We start from the raw sequence: 19,665 nt of genomic DNA, 5'->3' as shown, positions 1-19,665 counted from the left end.
TCTCAAATCAATTATATAAGCCTCAACCTTTAGGAACTTGGAGAAGAAGAGCAAAATAAACCTAAATTAAATAGAAGGAAATAATAAAGAGTAAAAATCAATGAAATTGAAAACAGGAAAGCAACAGAGAAAACCCAATGAAATCAAGCCAGTTCTTTGAAAAAAGTAAAAATTGAAAAACCTCCTGCAAAATTAACCAAGAAAAAAGACAGCAGACATAAAGTACTAACGGAAAGAAGGAACAGGAAAGAAGGGATATTAGGAAAGACGAGATATCACTACAGACCTCTAATTCATTCAAAGGATAAGTGAATACAATAATAAATTCCATACACATGAATCGGATAATTTAAATGAAGTGGACTAATTCTTCAAAAAACACCAACTACATAAAGTCACACAAGATGTAACAGACAACTAAGAATAGTCCTATTATAACTATTTTAAGAAACTGAATTTGTAATTAGAAATCTACAAAAAATCTCCAGACCTGGATGGATTCAAGGACAAATTCTATCACACATTTAAAGTAGTAACACCAATTATTATAGAATTTCCTAAAAAAAGAATAGAAGAAAAGGAAATACTTGTACTTTTAAACTCGTAAAATCATGTATTACTGATACCAAAACCAAAGAGAATACAAGAAAATCACAGACTAATATCCTTCATTAACATAAACAAAATATCCTTAAGGAAATATCTGTAACTCAAATTCAGCAACTCATAATGAGAGTAATATACCCTGACCAATGCAACTTTATCCCAGATTCAAGGCTGTCTCCAGTGTAATCCACCGAAGATGAAAATCACTTAGGCATACCAATTGGAGTATTATTTTAAAATTCAGCATCCTTTCATAATAAAAATTTTCTGCAAGCTAGGACTAGAAGAGGATTTTTTTAAACTGAGAAAGGGTATTTTCAAAAAACTTATAGCAAACATCATACTTCATAATGAAAGACTGACTGCTTTCCCAATAAAATCAGAAACAAGGGAAGGATGTCTCCAGTCACCAGTCCGGTTAAATACATTAGTGCAATAAGGCTAGGAAGGGGGGAGAAAGCATATAGGTTGCAAAAGAAGAAATAAAATGGCCCCTTTTCACAGCCAACATTGATGTCTATGTAGAAAACCCCAAAGAATCCAAAAAAGAACTTCTAAAACTAATATATGATTTTAGCAACGTCACAGGATACAAGCACAAGAATCAACTGTTTTTCTATATACTGGCAACAAACAAATGGAAACCAAAACTTTTTTTTTGTTAAACACACATTTACAATAGCAAAAAAAAAAAAAGAAAAAAAAAAAAGAAGAAGAAGAAGAAGAAGAAGAAAGAAAAGGAAAAAAAAAAACAAAACTGAGATTCCCGGGCATAAATTAAAACATATGCAAAATCTGTGCTGATAACTACAAAACGCTAATGAAAGAAACTAGAGAGGATCTAAATGAATGGAGAAACATACTGTGTTCAAGGACTGGGAGACTCAACATAGTAGAGAAGTTTTCTTTTTCTTTTTTTTGAGACAGAGTCTTAGTCTGTCGCCCAGGCTACTGGAGTGCAGTGGTTCGATCTCGGCTCACTGCAACCTCCGCCTCTCGGGTTCAAGCGATTCTCTTGCCTCAGCCTCCAGAGTAGTTGAGATTACAGGTGTGCGCCACCACGCCAAGCTAATTTTTGTATTTTTAGTAGAGGCAGGGTTTTGCTGCCTCTCCATGCTGGCCAGGATGGACTCGAACTCCTGACTTCAAGTGATCCTCCTGCCTCAACTTCCCAAAGTGCTGGGATTACAGGCGTGAGCCACCGTGCCCAGCCGAAACGTCAAGTTTTCTGTAACTGTTCTACAAACAGTACAATTTCCAATCAAAGTCCCAGCAAGATTTTTTTAGAGAAATTGATAAGCTAATTCTAAAATTTCTATGGAAATGCAAAGAAACTAGATAAAACAACTATGAAAACAAAAAAAGTTGAAGAAACTATTTTTCAGAGTTTTTTTCACACTATCAAAGTTTAAGACTTACTATAAAGCTACTGCAATCAAGGTGGCATAGAGCTGAGAGACAGAATAAGTTTAGAAACAGGGCCATACAAAAATGACCAACTGATTTTTGAAAAAAGTGCAAAGGCAAGTCAAAGGAGAAAGGTTGGCTTTTTCAACAAATGTTGTTGGAAGAACTGGACATCTATATGCCAAAAGTTTAATCCCAATGTAATTCTTACACTTTATACCAAAATTAACTCAAAATGGACCATAAGTCTAAATGCAAAATTAAAAACAATAACACTTCCAGGAAAAAATTAAGAGAAAATATTTGTGACCTGGGGTTAGGCAAAGGTTTTTGTAAACATGACACTAAAAGCATGATTCATAAAAGAAAAATTTGATAAACTGAACCTCATCAAAACCACAAACTTTTGTTCTGGGAAAGACACTGTTTAGAGAGTTTGAAAAGACAAGCTACAGGCTGGGAGAAAATATTTTCAAATTATTTATCCAACAAAGGACTTGTATCTAGAATACATAAAAACCTCTCAAAACAGTAAGAAAATAATCCAAATAAAAATGAATAAAAGACTTTACTAGTGAACCAAAAAGATATGGACAAATAAGAAACAAGAAAAGATGTTCAACATCATCAGCCATTAGAGAAACGCAATTAGAACCATGATGAAACCTGCCCTCTTAAAATGACGATTTATTTCTGCATCAATACCACATTGCCTCAAATGTAACAGCTGTAAAATAAACTCTTGCTAATATGTATAAGTCACTGTTTTCTTCTTTAAAATTGTTTCACCTATTCTTTGCCTTCTCTCTAACCTAATTCTATTCAAATGGATCTCTAGAGTACCCTAGAGGAAAATCAAACTGTTAGGTAATAATTTTAATTAATTCAAACTGTTGGTAGCCTTCTGAATCTGAGCAATAACTACTTTATACTGTCATTTGGGCAAGAGGACAAGTGTTATTCCCATTTTACCAATGAGGAAGTAGACCCAGGAATTCCAAATCTAAAAAGCTGAGTGGCTCACGCCTATAATCCCAGCACTCTGGGAGGCCAAGGCAGGCGGATCACAAGGCCAGGAGATCAAGACGAGCCTGACCAACATGAAACCCTGTCCCTACTAAAAATGCAACAATTAGCCAGGTGTGGTGGCGCACGCCGGTAATCCCAGCTACTCGGGAGGCTGAGGCAGGAGAACTGCTTGAGCCCGGGAGGTGGAGGTTGCAGTGAGCTGAGATTGCGCCATTGCACCCCAGCCTGGGCGACTGAGCGAGACTCCAACTCAAACAAAAAAGCCAAATGACAGCGCCACAAAGAAAGGAAGGAGCCAAACTACTAACAAAAATAGAACTTCTGATCCCCAGTCTAGTGTCCTACTCTTAAGTCACACTGGATTCCCAGGGTCCTGTTTGCTCTTCACCTATATAGAAATCATTTCAATCTCATTAGGTGGAAAACAAAAAAAAAGTAAATTCTCTGACCCTACCCCACAAATGGAACATCCAAGATATTTTTAAAAATTTTCAAGCCGCCATAGAAAAGAAATGGGAATGTATATGAAGACAAATTTTAAAGAATAAAAAAAATTCAAATATTTTCCAGACTTAACAGCCTAGCAAGCAACCATTTTAATTAGGTGTCACAGTTAATTACAAGATTAATGAATGTTTACTGATTGGCTTTTTAAAATTGCAATTAACATCCACTTTATGAAAAACACTCTCTCCTCTCCAGATTGCATAATGAAATACTACTATCAAAATGAACTACATTTATAAAAACCTACCTATTCAGGGAAAGGAATTATAAACAGTAGATAGCTCAAAGCATAATTTTTTTAGCATTTCAGAAACACAGTGACAACAGTTTCTAAGAATTTGCATGTTCATTTCCTGTAAGTGAAACCACACAAAAGTTTAAAATATTTTTTAATATGCTTTTACTTTATCACCTTTTTTGTAGACCATTATGCTTCCCCTCTTTTTTGGCCAGGAAGTGGAGTGGGAGGAAGAAGACTATTTTCCAAACTCTCTAACAAGTTTCAAATTTTAAAAAACAGACTTCATTGGGAGGCCGAGACGAGCGGATCATGTGATCAGGAGATTGAGACCATCCTGGCTAACACGGTGTAACCCCATCTCTACTAAAAACACAAAAAATTAGCCGGGCGTGGTGGCGGGTGCCTGTAGTCCCAGCTACTCGGGAGGCTGAGGCAGGAGAATGGCGTGAACCCGGGAGGTGGAGCTTGCAGTGAGCCGAGATCGCACCACTGCACTCCAGCCTGGGCAACAGAGCAAGACTCCATCTCAAAAAAAAAAACAAAAAAAAACCAGACTTCAGTAAAAAAGGAATATTCTAAACTTTTTGACCTATTTTTATAGTGCCTATCTTAACTGGCCATAATACACTTACTTACATTATTTTCTCTAGGCAGGTCCAAATTACAGATGAATCTTTTTTTTTTTTTTTTTTTTAGCAAGTTAAAAAAATTATTTTTTTCTTTTCTGCATTAGTCACATTCTCGCCCACTTTACCACCCAAAGACTTTTGCAGTCAGACTCCTGGCAGAAGGCTCAGAACATTCTGCTGCTGATAAAAGAGAAACCACCACCCACCCAAGACAGCAATTGCCAGCTGTTTACTTTCAGATTTTGGTTAAGAAAAATTTAAGGAAATTCAAATCATATTTTTCAAGCCAACCTCAGAAAATAAATGGGAATATATATGAAATGTAAGAGAAATTTTAAAGACTAAAAAAAATTCAAGTATTTTCTAGATAATTAATAAAAGCCTAGCAACCATTTTAATTAGGCATCACATTAACTATAAGATCAATGAATGTTTACTGATTGGAAACTTTGTTTCCCTTATCGGCCAATCCACTACTCCTACCACTACATCTACACAGAAATACTGTGGCTACTGATACACCACAGATGTGTCTTTAAATGTCAACAATTTAGTTTAAATTTTTTCATGTTCAGGTTTATGTCTCTAATATTATATGAACTGACCCATATGAAAATAAAAAAACTAAAAGGTATAGTCGTGATTTTCATATAAACTTATAATCTTAATGCAAGAAAGAATGCATGTAAATTACATATAAAAATAAGCATTTACACAGACATATCGCTGTATCTGAAAGCAAAGAAAATTTTCACTGTTCTTGAAAATACTGGAATGAATATATGTTTGTAACTGTATAAAGACACTTTCTGAAGAAAATTAATTTTTAAAGTTGGAAGAAAGATTTTGGAATTAATGACACTAGAGGATTTTTTAAAAATTACACGTTCCCTTTGAATTATGGCTGAATATAAGTTTCATATACATATGTTTAAACAGTTATGACAATTCAAGAAGGAACCTAATATAAACCAGCTATTTCTAACCTACAGGCGAAGGAGTCAGTGGAAGAGTTGCCTGAATGCACATACTCCAAGCACTGTCTGTAGTCAATGGAGATTTCTGCTCCATTTCTCAAATATAAAGATATTACAAAAATAAAATACAAAATCATTTAAAAGCATAGTAGTTTTCTGTCATTATACGTAATTTCAATCAACAATTACTAAAAGTACAATTGCGTGTGTATTAGAAGTGCAGGGTTTCTCACATACAAAACAGGTCAGGAGCCTTTAAGCCAATGTACAGAGTTCCTTCTGGCTCCAAAATTCTATGATTTTAAAGGATGAAGAACTCTTATGGTGAATTCTTTAGAACTATTCAATTTCAATAAATATACATATGTATATATAAATAATGCTTGCTACATGTCAAGTATTGGACTTTTTCTCAGAGATGAATAAGACCTGATTCCAGACAGACCCAGGTTCAAATTGGCAGGAGAGACAGATACAGAAACAAATAATACAACCTAATAAATACTGCAGAAGAAATGTTTCAAATGCGTAGGGAGCACAGCGGCATCAATGTCACCTGGGGGAGTATGAGAAGACAACGATTTATGAATTGGGTTTTGATAGGCGGTAAAAGAGAGGAACAGTAAATATCCTAGACAGATGGTACCGCACGTACAAAAGTACAGAGCTGTCAAAGTGTATGGCATGTTTGGGGAAACAGCCAGTATAGTCTGGTATGGTCGGATATTAAAGTAAGACTAAAAGGTAAAATGGATTGGGGCAGACTGTAAAAGATCCTGAATGATGATGTGCTTAACAATTAGGATTTGATTCTGTCAGCAATACAGTTACTAAAAAGTTTAAAGAAAGGACAGAGATAAATATGTATTTTATAATAACTCTATGGAAGGATTATAGCAGAGAAACCAGTGGAGGGCGAGGGGCGGGAGGGCAACCGCACTAATTCTGGCGAAAAAAAAAAAAAATAATACAATGCAGTGTGAGTGGAAATGAAGAACCAAGGATGATTCCTGGTTTTCCAGTTCGGATAGCAAGACAGATACTGGAACCGTTATCAGAGATGGGATACAGAAGAAAGGCAAGAAGAAAACCAGAAAAGAGTAATACCCTTGGAGAGCAGTTTCAAGAAACAAGTTATCTCCATTAGACGCTGCAAACAGGTGACTGAAAGCGTCCCCCGTCCGGTGGTGAGCCCGCAGGTGGCCAAGGCAGGATGAAAGTACACACGGAAGGTGTGTCCAAAGCGTTAGGGCCAAGGCTTTTCACTAAACTTTCCGCACCCCATCTCCATTATGAGGAGCTCGGAGCCGGAGGGGTGCGGAGAGGAACGCCGGTTCCCAGGAGCTGGGAACCTGCGGCGGGAAGCGGCCGGGGGCGGGCGCCGGTGGTTCAAGAGGCGCAAGGCACCGGCCCGGGCGAAAGACTGCCCCAGCGAAGGACGCCTCCGTGTCGCCCACCCCTGCTCCCGTCCCTGGATTTAGTCCACTTACTCTGCTCTTAGTCCCTCGCAGCCGTCAGCTGTGGCGATGCGGGCTCAAAGCCCCTACTAACCGGGACCTAGGCACTCAAAGGAAGAGACTCTGCGCCCCTAATCCGCCTCCTCAGCAAGCAGACGCAGAGCCGCACGGAGGCAGCGTAGGGGTGTCCGGGAAGACAGTGGCGTTCAGCCCCATCACCGGATGGGTAGACACCTCCGCCGACCGCCTCCGACCGGCTCTCCCGGAGGACTCCAGCCTCGCGAGATTTCCTTCCTCGCGTTACAGTGGGGCAGAACTGACCACTCTCCGCTTTGCGCGAGAAGGCGGGGCGGGGCCCTTCTATGTCCCTCCCTATTCCTCCCCTCCCAGGCCTTCGCTCGGCCTCTCGCAAAATCTCGCGAGTTTTTCCAGGGGAAACCGGCCAGGGTGGAGAGACAGAGAAGGGGAGACCGGGTGGGTGGGCCGTACGCTTAGGGGGCCGTGGTTGGTACTTCGCTGTTGGGGACGCTTTCAGGCCGCCCAGATCCTGCTTCCCAATGGGTGACTGGGAAAATTAGTAGGTGGAAAATCTCCAGGGGTGGAGGCTTTTTTTTCTCTTTGGCCCCGCCCTCTTCCTGTTCGGCGACTGGGAAGCCTGGCCCTCCGAGGGGGAAGGGAGACTTGGCGGGGCTGTCGGAGAGCGCTGTGCGCACGCGCGAGCCCGAGTGTGTGAGTGTGCACGCGCACGCGCGCTCTTGCTCTTAGGAAGCCTGGGAAGGACCGGTGTGCTAGGAGATGATCGGGGAAATCATAGTCCCCTGTCTGTGGCACCAGACACTCCCGACTGTGCGCTGACTCTCCCCACCCAGCCAGCAGCCTTTTCCAGAGAGGCTGTGGTCCATAGCCTCTTCGTTTTCACTGCAGGACCAGGCACGAAAGTAAGCGAACCTCGATCCTGAGGTCTTCTTATCCACTCACCTTGTATTTTTCACCCCCCACCCTGCAGCAAAGTGGGTCTAGAAGGTTTCTCAAAGAGAGTTTTGCGTGAAGGGGAGATGCGTCTTGAAAGCAGGAGGTGAAAATAGCTGGATCGTAAGAAATCAGTTCGTTTTGATTAACACTTTGGCTCTGCTTGCCATGTGCTTTTCGAATGTGGATTGTCTATTCAGTATAAGATTTTGTTAGCGAAGCAGGGGAGTACCATATGCTCTGTTTTAATAAGTAAAAGTTTTAAAAGTTTTAAATTTGCTCTTCCACACCAGTGTGATGGTAACAACTAAGTTTTTCTGCTCTACCTTGTAAATTACTGTGATGTTTCAAAAGCTAAGGGGAGAGTGTGAAGTTGGGGTCCTCATCCTAAGGCGAAGACCTGATGTGCGGTTATCTTAGGAGATGTTTATCTTTGTTTTGGCCTTTTCTTTTGCTGTCACTCCACTTTCCTGTTAATTCCGCACCCCTACCCCCCAGTCCCCCTTTTTCAGAAATCTTCAAACGTTTTTCTAGGAGGGAAGTCCAAAAATACTGGCTTGGGGTTTATATGTGACGAACGTCAATTAGCAGGGACCATAAAGGTGTATTTCAAGAGTATTTGTCACTTACTATGTTTCGTATATGTAAGGGAATCAAATACAATTAAATGTCAAAATGTTTCCCTCTGACAATTTTAAGTTCATTTTAAAAGGAAAACCAAAAATGTATGCACTAGCAATTTTGTCTGTGCCTGGTAGAGTAACAGCCTCATATGGTGTATTGATACCGTTGCTTTCTGGTCATGACCTCATTAAACTGTCCTTTGTTGGACAGATTTCTTTGAACGTATTACTCATGTTCCCTATCAAGTCGTCTTGAGGAAAAGAATCTTCTTGAGAAAATAAGAAAAAATTTAAGATGCTAGATGTTATGTATAAATATTTGGCTAATATGTTTTTCCCTTTACAGGTCAAAACAAAATGAAGATTTTTTCTGAATCTCATAAAACAGTGTTTGTTGTGGATCACTGCCCTTATATGGCAGAATCATGCAGGCAGCATGTCGAGTTTGATATGCTGGTGAAGAATAGAACCCAAGGAATCATTCCTTTGGCCCCCATATCTAAATCATTGTGGACTTGCTCAGTAGAATCTTCCATGGAATATTGTAGAATAATGTATGATATATTTCCTTTCAAAAAGCTGGTGAGTGTGAAGTACAAACAAAATCATGATTTTGGGGATGTACTTAACTGCATAAATGAATTTTTTGTATGAATTTGCTGTAGATTATGACTGTGTTTATTACTTAAAATGTGGTACATAATGCTGCCCTTTGGGATGAATATATAATGGATGTTTAATTGGGGCCAGTAATAATAACAGCTAACAATTATTGAGCACTTACATGTGCCAGACATATTTCAAAGTGCTTCATACTTATTAATTTCTTTAATTCTCATAACAGTCATCTTAGGTAGGAACTGTAGGTGTTGAAGCAATAGTCAAAGTATGTAACAACCAGTATAGAACACAGACTGACCATTGAGAGCTGTTGTCAAACTGTGCTGGCATGTAGCAGCTGAGTGTCAGTCTTGTTTGTTGCTTCCCTGTTGTAGATCCGGAAACTGAGGTAAAGAGAAGAAACTTGTCCTGAGTCACATAGTTACTTAGAGGCAGAGCCAGAATTTGAACCTAAGCTGGCTGGCTGCTTGCAAGTTTAGCAAATATATACTAAACTGCTGTAATGTTTGGCCATATTAGAAAGAAATACTTTTAAGAACGCTGAGTGGAAATGGTTTATCAGTAAGAAGAGAAATGGATGATTGATAGAAATTACAGGTATTAAAGTTTAGTCTTAGAATTCAGTATCTTAAATGTCTTATTTTGGGGAAGTCATTTGGTTAGCCACAAGTGGAAGGCTTGCTTTCTGTCTTACTTGAAGCAGCCTAGGCTGGGACCTAGCCAATTCTTAGACTGAGGAAGGTAGGGCAGTAGAGTAAAGGTGAACATAGACTGATATTATACATTCAGATATATTCCAAATTAAAATATAAGCCCTTCTTAAAATTTGTGTGCATTCTGTGTATGATAAAAATATATAATGAGAGGGAATATAACTGATGTAGAGCACAGGCTTTGGTTCAGACCTTGGCATGGTTAGCTACCAGCCATGTGACTTTGATCATATTTCTTAATCTCTCCAAGCCTTAGTTTCCTCCCATGTCAATATAACACTTACTTCCTTGATGTAAGCTTTAAAAGAGATAAATCTAAGTGAAGTGGCTTGCAAAATATGTCCCTGTCAGATAAGCCTTGGAAGAGAAGACCAATTATCAGACTTCTTGGGGGAGAAAGGAAAACTAGTATTTCATCGATATATAAGGAAAAAGATCATAGATTAGATCGTGTTGTCCAGAGTAAAGAGAGAAATCTAACCCTCTACCCAAAAAGGAACTTGGGTCAGAATCATCATTTGATAAGTTTTCGAAAATATTCCTTGTCATTATCTTACCTGATAGCAGGTAATTTTAAATTTTCAAACTTGCTTTTTACTTTAAAACTTAGTGTAAAGTCCGTATACATTATTTTGGCTTTCAGTGCCCTATATGATACAGCTCCTGCCTATTTCTCTGAGTTTGTCTCCTCTCCCACTGCCTGCTCTGACTTTCGCCCTTTCCAGTGTATGTGCTTAGATGCCTTTGCATTTGTTGTTTGCTGTACCCAGATTATCCCTGATTTATAGTGGCTGGTTTTGGATTGCCTTCAGTTGCCACTGCTATGGAGAGTCCTCCTCTGATCACCCAATCTAAAGTAGCTAATTAACTTATTTTTCATAACATTTATCACTCTCTGAAATTATCTTGTTCATTTATTTGTTTGTAATCTTCCTGCAATGCCCTTTGTCCTGGTAGACTCCCCTCCCCTGACTTTCCCCACATTGTAACAGAACTTTTTTATTCATCACTCTATTCCCACATACTCAGTGCCAGCAATGACACCTGGCATGTACTACACATTCTGTAACTATAAAATGAGTGAATAAATGAATCAGTGAAACAGTGTTAGAAATTGCATGTTACTTGAAAATATGTTGGTAATTGAGTGAAATTGGAGTTGAATACTAATTGTTTCTTTGGAATCTATTAGGTGAATTTTATTGTGAGTGATTCTGGAGCACATGTTTTAAATTCTTGGACTCAAGAAGACCAAAATTTACAGGAGGTATGGTTAGATTTTGAGATGTGGCCATTTGTAAAAATTATCTAAATGTAGTAATACTTTTTTAAAAAATGACCAGTTTTTTAAATCACTCTAGGATTTGCATATAGTGTTAAAATGCCAAGTTATATGAAAAGAAAACAGCTATCTCCATTCTAGTCATTCCCTACCCCGAGCACCCCCAAGCAAACTTCCATGTTTTAGCGGTTGTCGTATTTACTTGCAGATTTCTAAATAACGTGTTTTTATTCCTGTTTATTGAGTTTTCTGTTTATTTATCTACTTATTTATTTATTTATTTATTTTGAGACGGAGTCTTACTGTCACCCAGACTGGGGTGCATCGCGCCATCTCAGCTCACTGCAACCTCTGTCTTATAGGTTCAATAGATTCTCCTACCTAAGCCTCCCGAGCAGCTGAGACTACAGGCATGTGCCACCACGCCCGGCTAATTTTTGTAGTTTTTAGTAGAAATAGGGTTTAGCCATGTTGGCCAGGTTGGTCTTGAACTCCTGACCTTCATGTGTCCAATGCCTGCCCCCTTCCCTTGTGTTCTCAATATAAATATGTCAGTTTTCAAAGTTTCATGTTTGTATTATAACATCTACATAAAGTATTATTCACTGTTAAGCCAACTAATATATATGGTTAGTTCCTTATATAGCTTTTTGTTTATTCCTAGAATTATTTAGTATCTCCTTTTTGTCCCCTTCATGTGTTTTCTTTTCATAATATCCATTGCTGCTTTTCCTCATGCTTCTACAAAACCGCCCAATATTGTGATCATAAATGTGTTAGATAATTCAGCTGTTTGGTTTTGTCCCCTGAGGAACTTCTTGGAGCACAGTCTTCTGCTCCAGTTTGAACTGGCTGCTTTCTAGGCCCACTGCGCTGCTGTCATCCTCCTCTCCCTATTTTTCAGATCCCACTTTTTTCCTCTCATTTTCTTTGTGTAATCTTTTGTTTTGGTAGAACATAACCTCTGGGATGCCTGTAGTTTACCTTGCCCTTTGCTGATACTTTGGGGGTAGCAAATCCGTGTTGGAAATAACTTTTTCCTCAAAATTTTGAGGGCATTATATACTCCACAAAATTATATGTTAAGCCTCCAGTGCTGAGAAACCTAACACCATTTTTCTTTATAATTTCCTTCTGAAAGCTGTTAGAATTTCAGTGATGTGCCTTGGTGTTGATCTGTTCTCATCCATAGTGCTAGGCTTCATATTTTCCAGTACAGGGAAATTTCCCTGCATTGTTCTTTGATAATGTTCTTGTCTCTGTGTTCTGTGTCTTTCTGGAATATCCATTCTTGGGATGTTAGACCTCCTGCATTAAATTCCTTACTCTTTTTCTCACTGATCATCTCATTGTCAGTCATTCTGCTTTTTTGAAGCTTTTAACCCTTGTATAGAACTCTATTTGGTTGTACTTTTAATTTCCAAGAACTTTGACTTACACTCTAATTATGTCTATTTTTGGCATAACCTTTTCTTGTTTTATGGGTGTAATTTTACCTGCAGGTATTAACATTAATTTATTTGAGGTTTTCTTTTGTTCCTTCTGTGTTCTCAAGTTCTTTTCATGTTGAGGCTTTTCTTAAATGCCTGCTGATACTTAGGTAGGCAGTCTTATTTAAAAGCAAGGCACTAAATTGCAGATTAGAAAATCTACATATTGTGGAGTAGGTATTGCTGACTATACTTCATTGTAGTTTAAGCCGATTGTTTGCACTAGGGAACCTCCAAACATTGGAGTTGACAGATGGTCTCTCTGGGACTGTTCTTCTACTCTTTTATCTGTATGACAACTTGGTTGTCAGCTCTCTGGGAGACAGGGGAGAGGGTAAGTTATACCATTTCCCCTGTAGCATTAGCCATATTCAGATGCACAGTAAGCCTCACATAGATAGTGGCTACTGTATTGGACAGCACAGATAGAGAACATTTCCATCATCACAGTAAGTTCTATTGTGCAGTAGTGATTTAGTATCTTACCTTTACTCTCTCATGTGCTTTTGGTATCCATGTTTGATACCTTTCAGTTTCAGTTCTTCCAAGGAGTGTGATTCTGTATCTTGTCGGGTAGGGGAGAGGTAGTCACTTACACAGGTAGGGTGTAAGTAAGATCTGGGAGTCAAGTTGTTCTTTAAACTGACTTCAAGCTATTGACATTTTTAGTATCTTGCCTTACCCCGCTGTGTTTGGTAATTGGTGCCTCCAGTTCTTGAACTTCTCCTGGATTCTGCAGGGTATATTATTTTGCCTTTTACCTTCCATGGGCACTTAGATTTCTGCGTATTCAGTCCTATTAAGTTCATCACCGCTTCTTCATCCATTTTTATACATTCTTGTTGATTTCTATCTTGTTTGTTCTTGTCTCTTCCACTCACTTCATGCTTGTGGGTTTATGCTTTCTTTTTTGGTTTCTGTGTTGTTTTTGTTTGTTTGTTTTGAGACTGAGTTTCGCTCTTGTTGCCCAGGCTGGAGTGCAGTGGCGCGATCTAGGCTCACTGCAACCTCTGCCTCCGGGATTCGAACAATTCTCCTGCCTCAGCCTCCTGAGTAGCTGGAATTACAGGCACCTGCCACCACGCCTGGCTAATTTTTGTATTTTTAGTAGAGACGAGGTTTCATCATGTTGGCCAGGCTGGTCTTGAACGCCTGACCTCAGGTGATCTGCCCGCCTCGGCCTTCCAAAGTGCTAGGATTATAGGTGTGAGCCACCACAACCAGCCCTGGTTTATGTTTTTTAAAAAGTAAAATCTTTTACTTCGATTTTAGTGGAGGAAGCAGAAACCGACTCATGCTCAACCAGTTAGGTTTATGTTTTAACATTGTCTAAAGATACTGAGTTACTAGTAGCTTATGTTCTTTGCTGTTATTTAGTTGGATAGAAGACTTCAGTCTATGAGGTCCTTCACAATGAATATGAACAACATGAGAAACAAGGCTTTAGTGAAATAATTGAATACATTATTTGAATTATTTAATGTCAAAATTTTTTTGTGAATGGGTGCTATACAGTGGTAACAATCCCATCTGAGGTGTTTTTTTTTTATTATTACTATTTTTTGTTTTCCTTTTTGTTTTTTTGAGACGGAATCTCGCTCGGTTGCCCAGGCTGGAGTGCAGTGGTGCAATCTCGGCTTACTGCAACATCCGCCTCCCTGGTTCAAGCGATTCTCCTGCCTCAGTCTCCCGAGTAGCTGGGACTACAGGTGTGCGCCACCACGCCTGGCTAATTTTTTGTGTTTTTAGTAGAGATGGGGTTTCATCGTGTTAGCCAGGATGGTCTCGATCTCCTGACCTCAAGTGATCTGCCCGCCTCGGCCTCCCAAAGTGCTGGGATTACAGGTATGAGCCACCACACCCAGCCTCTTTTTCTTTTTTTTAATTTAATGTAATTTTATTTTTCTCCGAGGTTAGTTTTAAATAGAACACTTTTAAAGAAAATGTGTTTTATCATACTGTTTGGTCTTAAAATGTGATTAGTATAATATATGTAAACATAGCTAATTTTTCATTCTTTTGAGGGAATTCACTCAGTAGGCTTTGATTGGCTTGGCTTTGCACTAATATCATTACAGAATGTTCTTAATATACTATTACCTGAAAAAACAATTTTAAGAATTCCATACATTTCCACTGTACTTCTTTTTTAAATACTGTGAAAGAAATGTTTTACCTTTTTCAAGAGGTACTATGAAAGAAGTGTGAAGGCTTTCTAGCAGTATATGAATAAAAATAAGTACAAATCTACGCAGATTTGTACCTACTGTACCTATGCAGTTCAGTAAAAGTGTGCTTTTGATGGACAGGTATGCTGGTCATAAAGGAATTATTACTTTTTTCTGCTTTCCCAAGGTGAAGATACATGATATCCCATTCATTGCTTTTAAATTTTGAATGGAGGGGGAGACTCCACTTGTGAAAGCAACTGTATAGCAAATCACTGGTGTTCAAGAATATGTAAAAGAATTTACATTTTGTATAAATTATGTATAATCTTGTCTCTATTTAATGTTTAGCTTTAGTTATCCATTTCACACCTTCTCCCTATGTTAAACCTTTCTATGTCTTTGTATCTATCCTGTGCCAGTACCACACTATCTTGATTACCATTGTTTTGTAGTAAGTTTTAAAATAGGAAGTGTGACTCTTCTTACCTTGTTCTTTTTGAAGATTATTTTGGCCAGTCTGGGTCCCTTGCAATTCCATATGAATTTTAGAATCACCTTATCAATTACTACAAAGAAGTTGGGGATTATGTTGACACTGTAGGCCAGTTTGGATAATATGGCCATCTTAACAATATTAACTCTTCCAATCCATGAGCATGGTATGTTTTTTCATTTTTTAGATTTTTAACTTCTTTCAACAATGTTTTGTTGTTTTCAGAGTGTAAGTTTTATAGTGCTTGTTAAATTTATTTCTAAGTATTTTATTTTTGATGCTGTTTTAAGTGGGATTTAAAAGAAAATTAGTCTTCAGATTGTTTATTATAAGTATATAGAAATACAGTTGATTTTTGTGTATTAATCTTGTATACTACAGGTTTGCCAAACTTGTATATTAGTTGTAATAGTTTTTTAGTGGATATCTTGGGATTTTGTAAATTCAGCATAATGTTCTCTGCAACATAGAAATAGGTTTACCTCTTTCCTTTCAATCTGGATTCTGTTCATCCTCTCTCTCTCCCTTCCTTTCTTCCTCTTCCCTCTCCTTCCTTCCCTTTTTCCTTTCTTCCTTCCTTTCTCTCTTTCTTCCTTCCTTTCTTCCCTTTCTTTCTCTCTCTCTCCTTCCTTCCTTCCTTTCTTCCTTCCTTTCTGTCTTTCTGTCTTTCTCTCTCTCTCATCTCTCTTCATCAATTAGGCCAGAGTTCAGAGGCTGACCTCCCGGACTCAAGCAATCCTTCTGCCTCAGCTTTCTAAGTAGCTAGGACTATGGGTGTACACTACCACACCTAGCTGATTTTTTAATTTTTTTTTCTTTTCTTTTTGTAGAAACGGTGTCTTGCTTTGTTGCCTAGCCTGGTCTTGAACTCTTGGCCTCAAGCAATTGTCCTGCCTTGGCTTCCCAAAGTACTGGGATTACAGGCATGAGCCACTGAGCTTGGCATGGATTTCTTTTATTTCTTTTTCTTTCCTATCGCCCTGGCTAGAGCTTCCAGTACAGCGTTGAATAGAAGTGATGAGAATAAACTTCTTTGTTACTGATGTGTAGGGAGAATTCATCCAATCTTTCACCATTAAGTATGATGTTAGCAGTGGGTTTTTCATAGGTGTCCTTTGTCTTCTTGAGGAAGTTCCCTTCTTTTCCTAATTTTTTTAATTATGAAAAGGTCTTGGATCTTGTCAACTGCTGTTTCTGTGTTTATTGAGATGATCATGTGAGTTTTATTTTATTGATGTATGATGTATTGTAATAATTGATATTTGTATATTAAATAAACTTTGCATTCCTAGAATAAATCCCACTTGTTCGTGGTGTATAATTCTTCTTTGTGTGTTACTGGACTTGGTACTATTTTTTTAAGAATGATCATGTCCATATATGTAAGATACATTGGTGTGTAGTTTTCTTTCTTGTGATATTTTTATCTGAATTGCACATACTCTTGTCAACATAATTGTTTTCCCTTTTACTTAGCTAATGGCGGCATTAGCTGCTGTTGGGCCTCCTAATCCTCGGGCAGATCCAGAGTGCTGCAGTATTCTGCATGGTCTTGTTGCCGCAGTGGAAACTCTCTGCAAAATTACCGAATACCAACATGAGGCTCGTACTCTACTCATGGAGAATGCAGAACGTGTTGGAAATAGAGGACGAATAATCTGCATTACTAATGCAAAAAGGTGAGGTGTTGATTATAGCAATTCTTTCACTGTGGGAATTTTTAAATCCTATTGTAGTTTTTCAGAAAACTAGAGACAGCATGTTCACATGTTTATGTTCAAGCATATTACAAGTGACCTTTCTGATTTTTTTCCTTTTTTTTTTGTTTTGCCTTTTAATATTGAGGCTGTGTTCCATTCTAAAATAAAGACTTATCTCATTGAAAATGGTTTAGATTGCCATCATGTAGATAAGTTTAACATTTTTCCTCAATGGATTTTCAGCTAGTTGTTTAGTGGTATGGCTGAGCACACTAAAGATAGTCCTTATTGAAGTAACTTTAATGTCTATAACACAGTAATAGAAGAATATAACACAGCAGAAGAGTGTTTTGAACTTTTACTGTTTATTCCTTTAAATTTGCTACATCTTTTTTATGCCATAGTGATAGTCATGTGCGAATGCTTGAAGATTGTGTCCAGGAAACGATTCATGAACATAACAAGCTTGCTGCAAATTCAGATCAGTGAGTATAATTCATAATTCATAAATGAAATAAATATGTTCACATTGATAGATATATGTTATAATTATTTCCAATAACTTAAAAGTGACTGGTAGCATTTCCCTAAATTCTCTACTGACTCAACAAATTAGTCAAAAAACGTATGTTTGATCAGAAACTTTTTTTTTCATTTTCCCTTTCACTTTAATATTTTACTTTTCTCCCACAAGATAGGTGATCAAAAGGATAAAATAATACATAAATTTATAATGTGTATTTGTTTTGATGGTTTAGTCTCATAGTTGTGTTTCAAATTTGTAAAATGTGCTGGGTGTAGTGGCTTATGCCTGTTGTTCCAGCTCTTTGTGGGGCTGAAGCAGGTAGATAACCTGAGCTCGGGAGTTGAAGACCAGCCTAGGCAACATGGCAAAATCCCGTCTCTACACTATGAAAAATACAAAAATTAGCCAGACCTGGTGGCATGTGCCTGTAGTCCCAGCTACTCAGGCCCCTGAGGCAGGAGAATTGCTTGAGCCTGGGAGGCGGAGGTTGCATTGAACCGAGACTGTGCCACTACACTCCAGCCTGGGCAGCTACACTCCAGAGCAAGACCATGTCTCAAAAAAAAATAAATAACATTTTCATTTTAATTTTTTAAAGATTGTAAAATATGCAAGTTGTTAGTGGCATTATTCAGTATGTACCACATCTAAACATAACAAGTAGTTCATTGTGTGATTTTTCAAAAATCTTTTTCTGTTTCTGAAAAGGAAAACAGTTTTTTTTTTCCTCTATACTCACACTAGTACTTTTGATCAAATGTGTGGGTTTTTCTTCCATACCAATTAATTCTCCAACTCTGTGGATACCAACTGTGTGTCCTACAATTCAATTGTGACACTCCTTGGAGTTAATACAGACCCCACAGATTAGTTATTGCAGACTCAGTTCCACAAGACTGTACCCCACTTAGACACAAATCTTGACTAGTGGTTCCCCACACTTTTGTCTGACTTGGCTACAAATTAGGTGTTTCCACAATCCCCTCCTCACGTTCAATACTTTGTTCTGATGGGCTCGTAGAACTCAGGGAAACATTTCAGTTTTCTGATTTATTATAAAGGATACAGATGAACAGCCACATGAAGAGGGTGAGGTTGGAAGGATCCCAAGTGCATCAGGTTCTGTCCCTGTGGAGTTGGGGTGTACCACCCTCCCAGCACATGGATGTGTTTACCAACCTAGAAGCTCTCTGAGCCCCATACTTAGGGATTTTTACGGAGGCTTCATTTGGGTGTGATTGATTATTAACTCACTATCTAGCTTCTCTGCCCTCTCTGGAGGATAGCAGAGTGGGGCTGAATGCTGCTGAGCTTCTAATCATTGCTTGTTCTTTCTGGTGTCCAGACCCCATTGGGGAGCTGTCCAGGATCCCACTAAAGTTGCTTCAGTAGAAGAAAAGATGTTCCTGTCACCCAGGAAATTCCAAGGAACTTAAGAGCTATGTGTCAAGAACTGGGATCAGAAACCAAATGCTAGAGCAAAAGATGCTCCTAGCGCCCCTGTCATTTAGGAAGTTACAAGAATTTCAGGAGCTCTGTGCTAGGAAGCATGAGCAGAGACCAATATGTATATTTGTGATTGTGTCACAGCTAGTAAAGACATGTTTGGAACTATTGCAGTATGGACTTTTTTAGAGTGATTATTAATTTTCTTAGGTGCAGTCATAGTATTGTTATTAGTAGGATTGTCCTCACTAGGAGAAGCATGCTGAAGTGTTTAGGACTGCACGTCAAGCCCTCTGCAACTTACTCTCAAATAGTTTACTTAAAAAGTGTGTATCTATTTAGTTGTAGTATATAGAGAAAGCAAATATAGCTAACAGTGACTCTAGGTGAAGGACATATGGTTGTTCATTTAATAGTACTTTTCTTTCAACTTTCCTATAGGTCTGGAAATTTCAAAATAAAAAGTTGGGGGAAATTTTTAGCATTACCAATCCTATATTCTTGGAAATAACTAATTGTAGCTAATGGTTAGTATTGCCTGATTTTATCCTTAAGAAACATTAGTATAAGGGAAATTAATACAATATTTATTCATTTTCGCTGTTGCAGTTATCTATTGAAAATTATACTTAATTATAAGAGTTTTATCTTTATTTTATCCTTCAAACACAGCAAATTATTATTTTTTGCATTTAAATTAAATGTGTATACTCATTAAGTGTTCATACTGGTATAGCAATTACATATACTGCCTATCTAATATTTAGCTTTTGGGTTA

At 38.2% G+C, this 19,665-nt stretch overlaps 2 protein-coding genes across 3 annotated transcripts in view; one reads left to right on the top strand and one right to left on the bottom strand.

Moving 5' to 3' along the window:
- FGFR1OP2 (FGFR1 oncogene partner 2) overlaps positions 1–7,160 on the bottom strand; it is a 28,758-nt gene extending 21,598 nt beyond the window's left edge. Inside the window, exon 1 of one of the 2 annotated variants that reach the window (XM_007967994.3) lies at positions 6,887–7,160. The gene's annotated coding sequence lies outside the window, so the exon portion shown is untranslated. The remainder of the gene's footprint in view (positions 1–6,886) is intronic. The other variant, XM_007967995.3, reaches the window with a different exon arrangement.
- Positions 7,161–7,213: 53 nt separating this feature from the next.
- The window catches only part of INTS13 (integrator complex subunit 13), a 33,280-nt gene continuing 20,828 nt past the window's right edge, over positions 7,214–19,665 (top strand). Inside the window, exons 1-5 of the mRNA XM_007967996.3 lie at positions 7,214–7,791; positions 8,792–9,027; positions 10,972–11,046; positions 16,692–16,894; positions 17,320–17,400. Of these exons, the coding sequence (XP_007966187.1) occupies positions 8,803–9,027; positions 10,972–11,046; positions 16,692–16,894; positions 17,320–17,400 (584 nt within the window). The 5' untranslated portion in view covers positions 7,214–7,791; positions 8,792–8,802. The remainder of the gene's footprint in view (positions 7,792–8,791; positions 9,028–10,971; positions 11,047–16,691; positions 16,895–17,319; positions 17,401–19,665) is intronic.

This window comes from Chlorocebus sabaeus, chromosome 11, assembly GCF_047675955.1.
Source record: "Chlorocebus sabaeus isolate Y175 chromosome 11, mChlSab1.0.hap1, whole genome shotgun sequence".
NCBI lineage: Eukaryota > Metazoa > Chordata > Mammalia > Primates > Cercopithecidae > Chlorocebus > Chlorocebus sabaeus.
The sequence above is the reverse complement of the archived record's forward strand: the minus strand, read 5'-3'. Positions and strand labels throughout refer to the sequence as shown.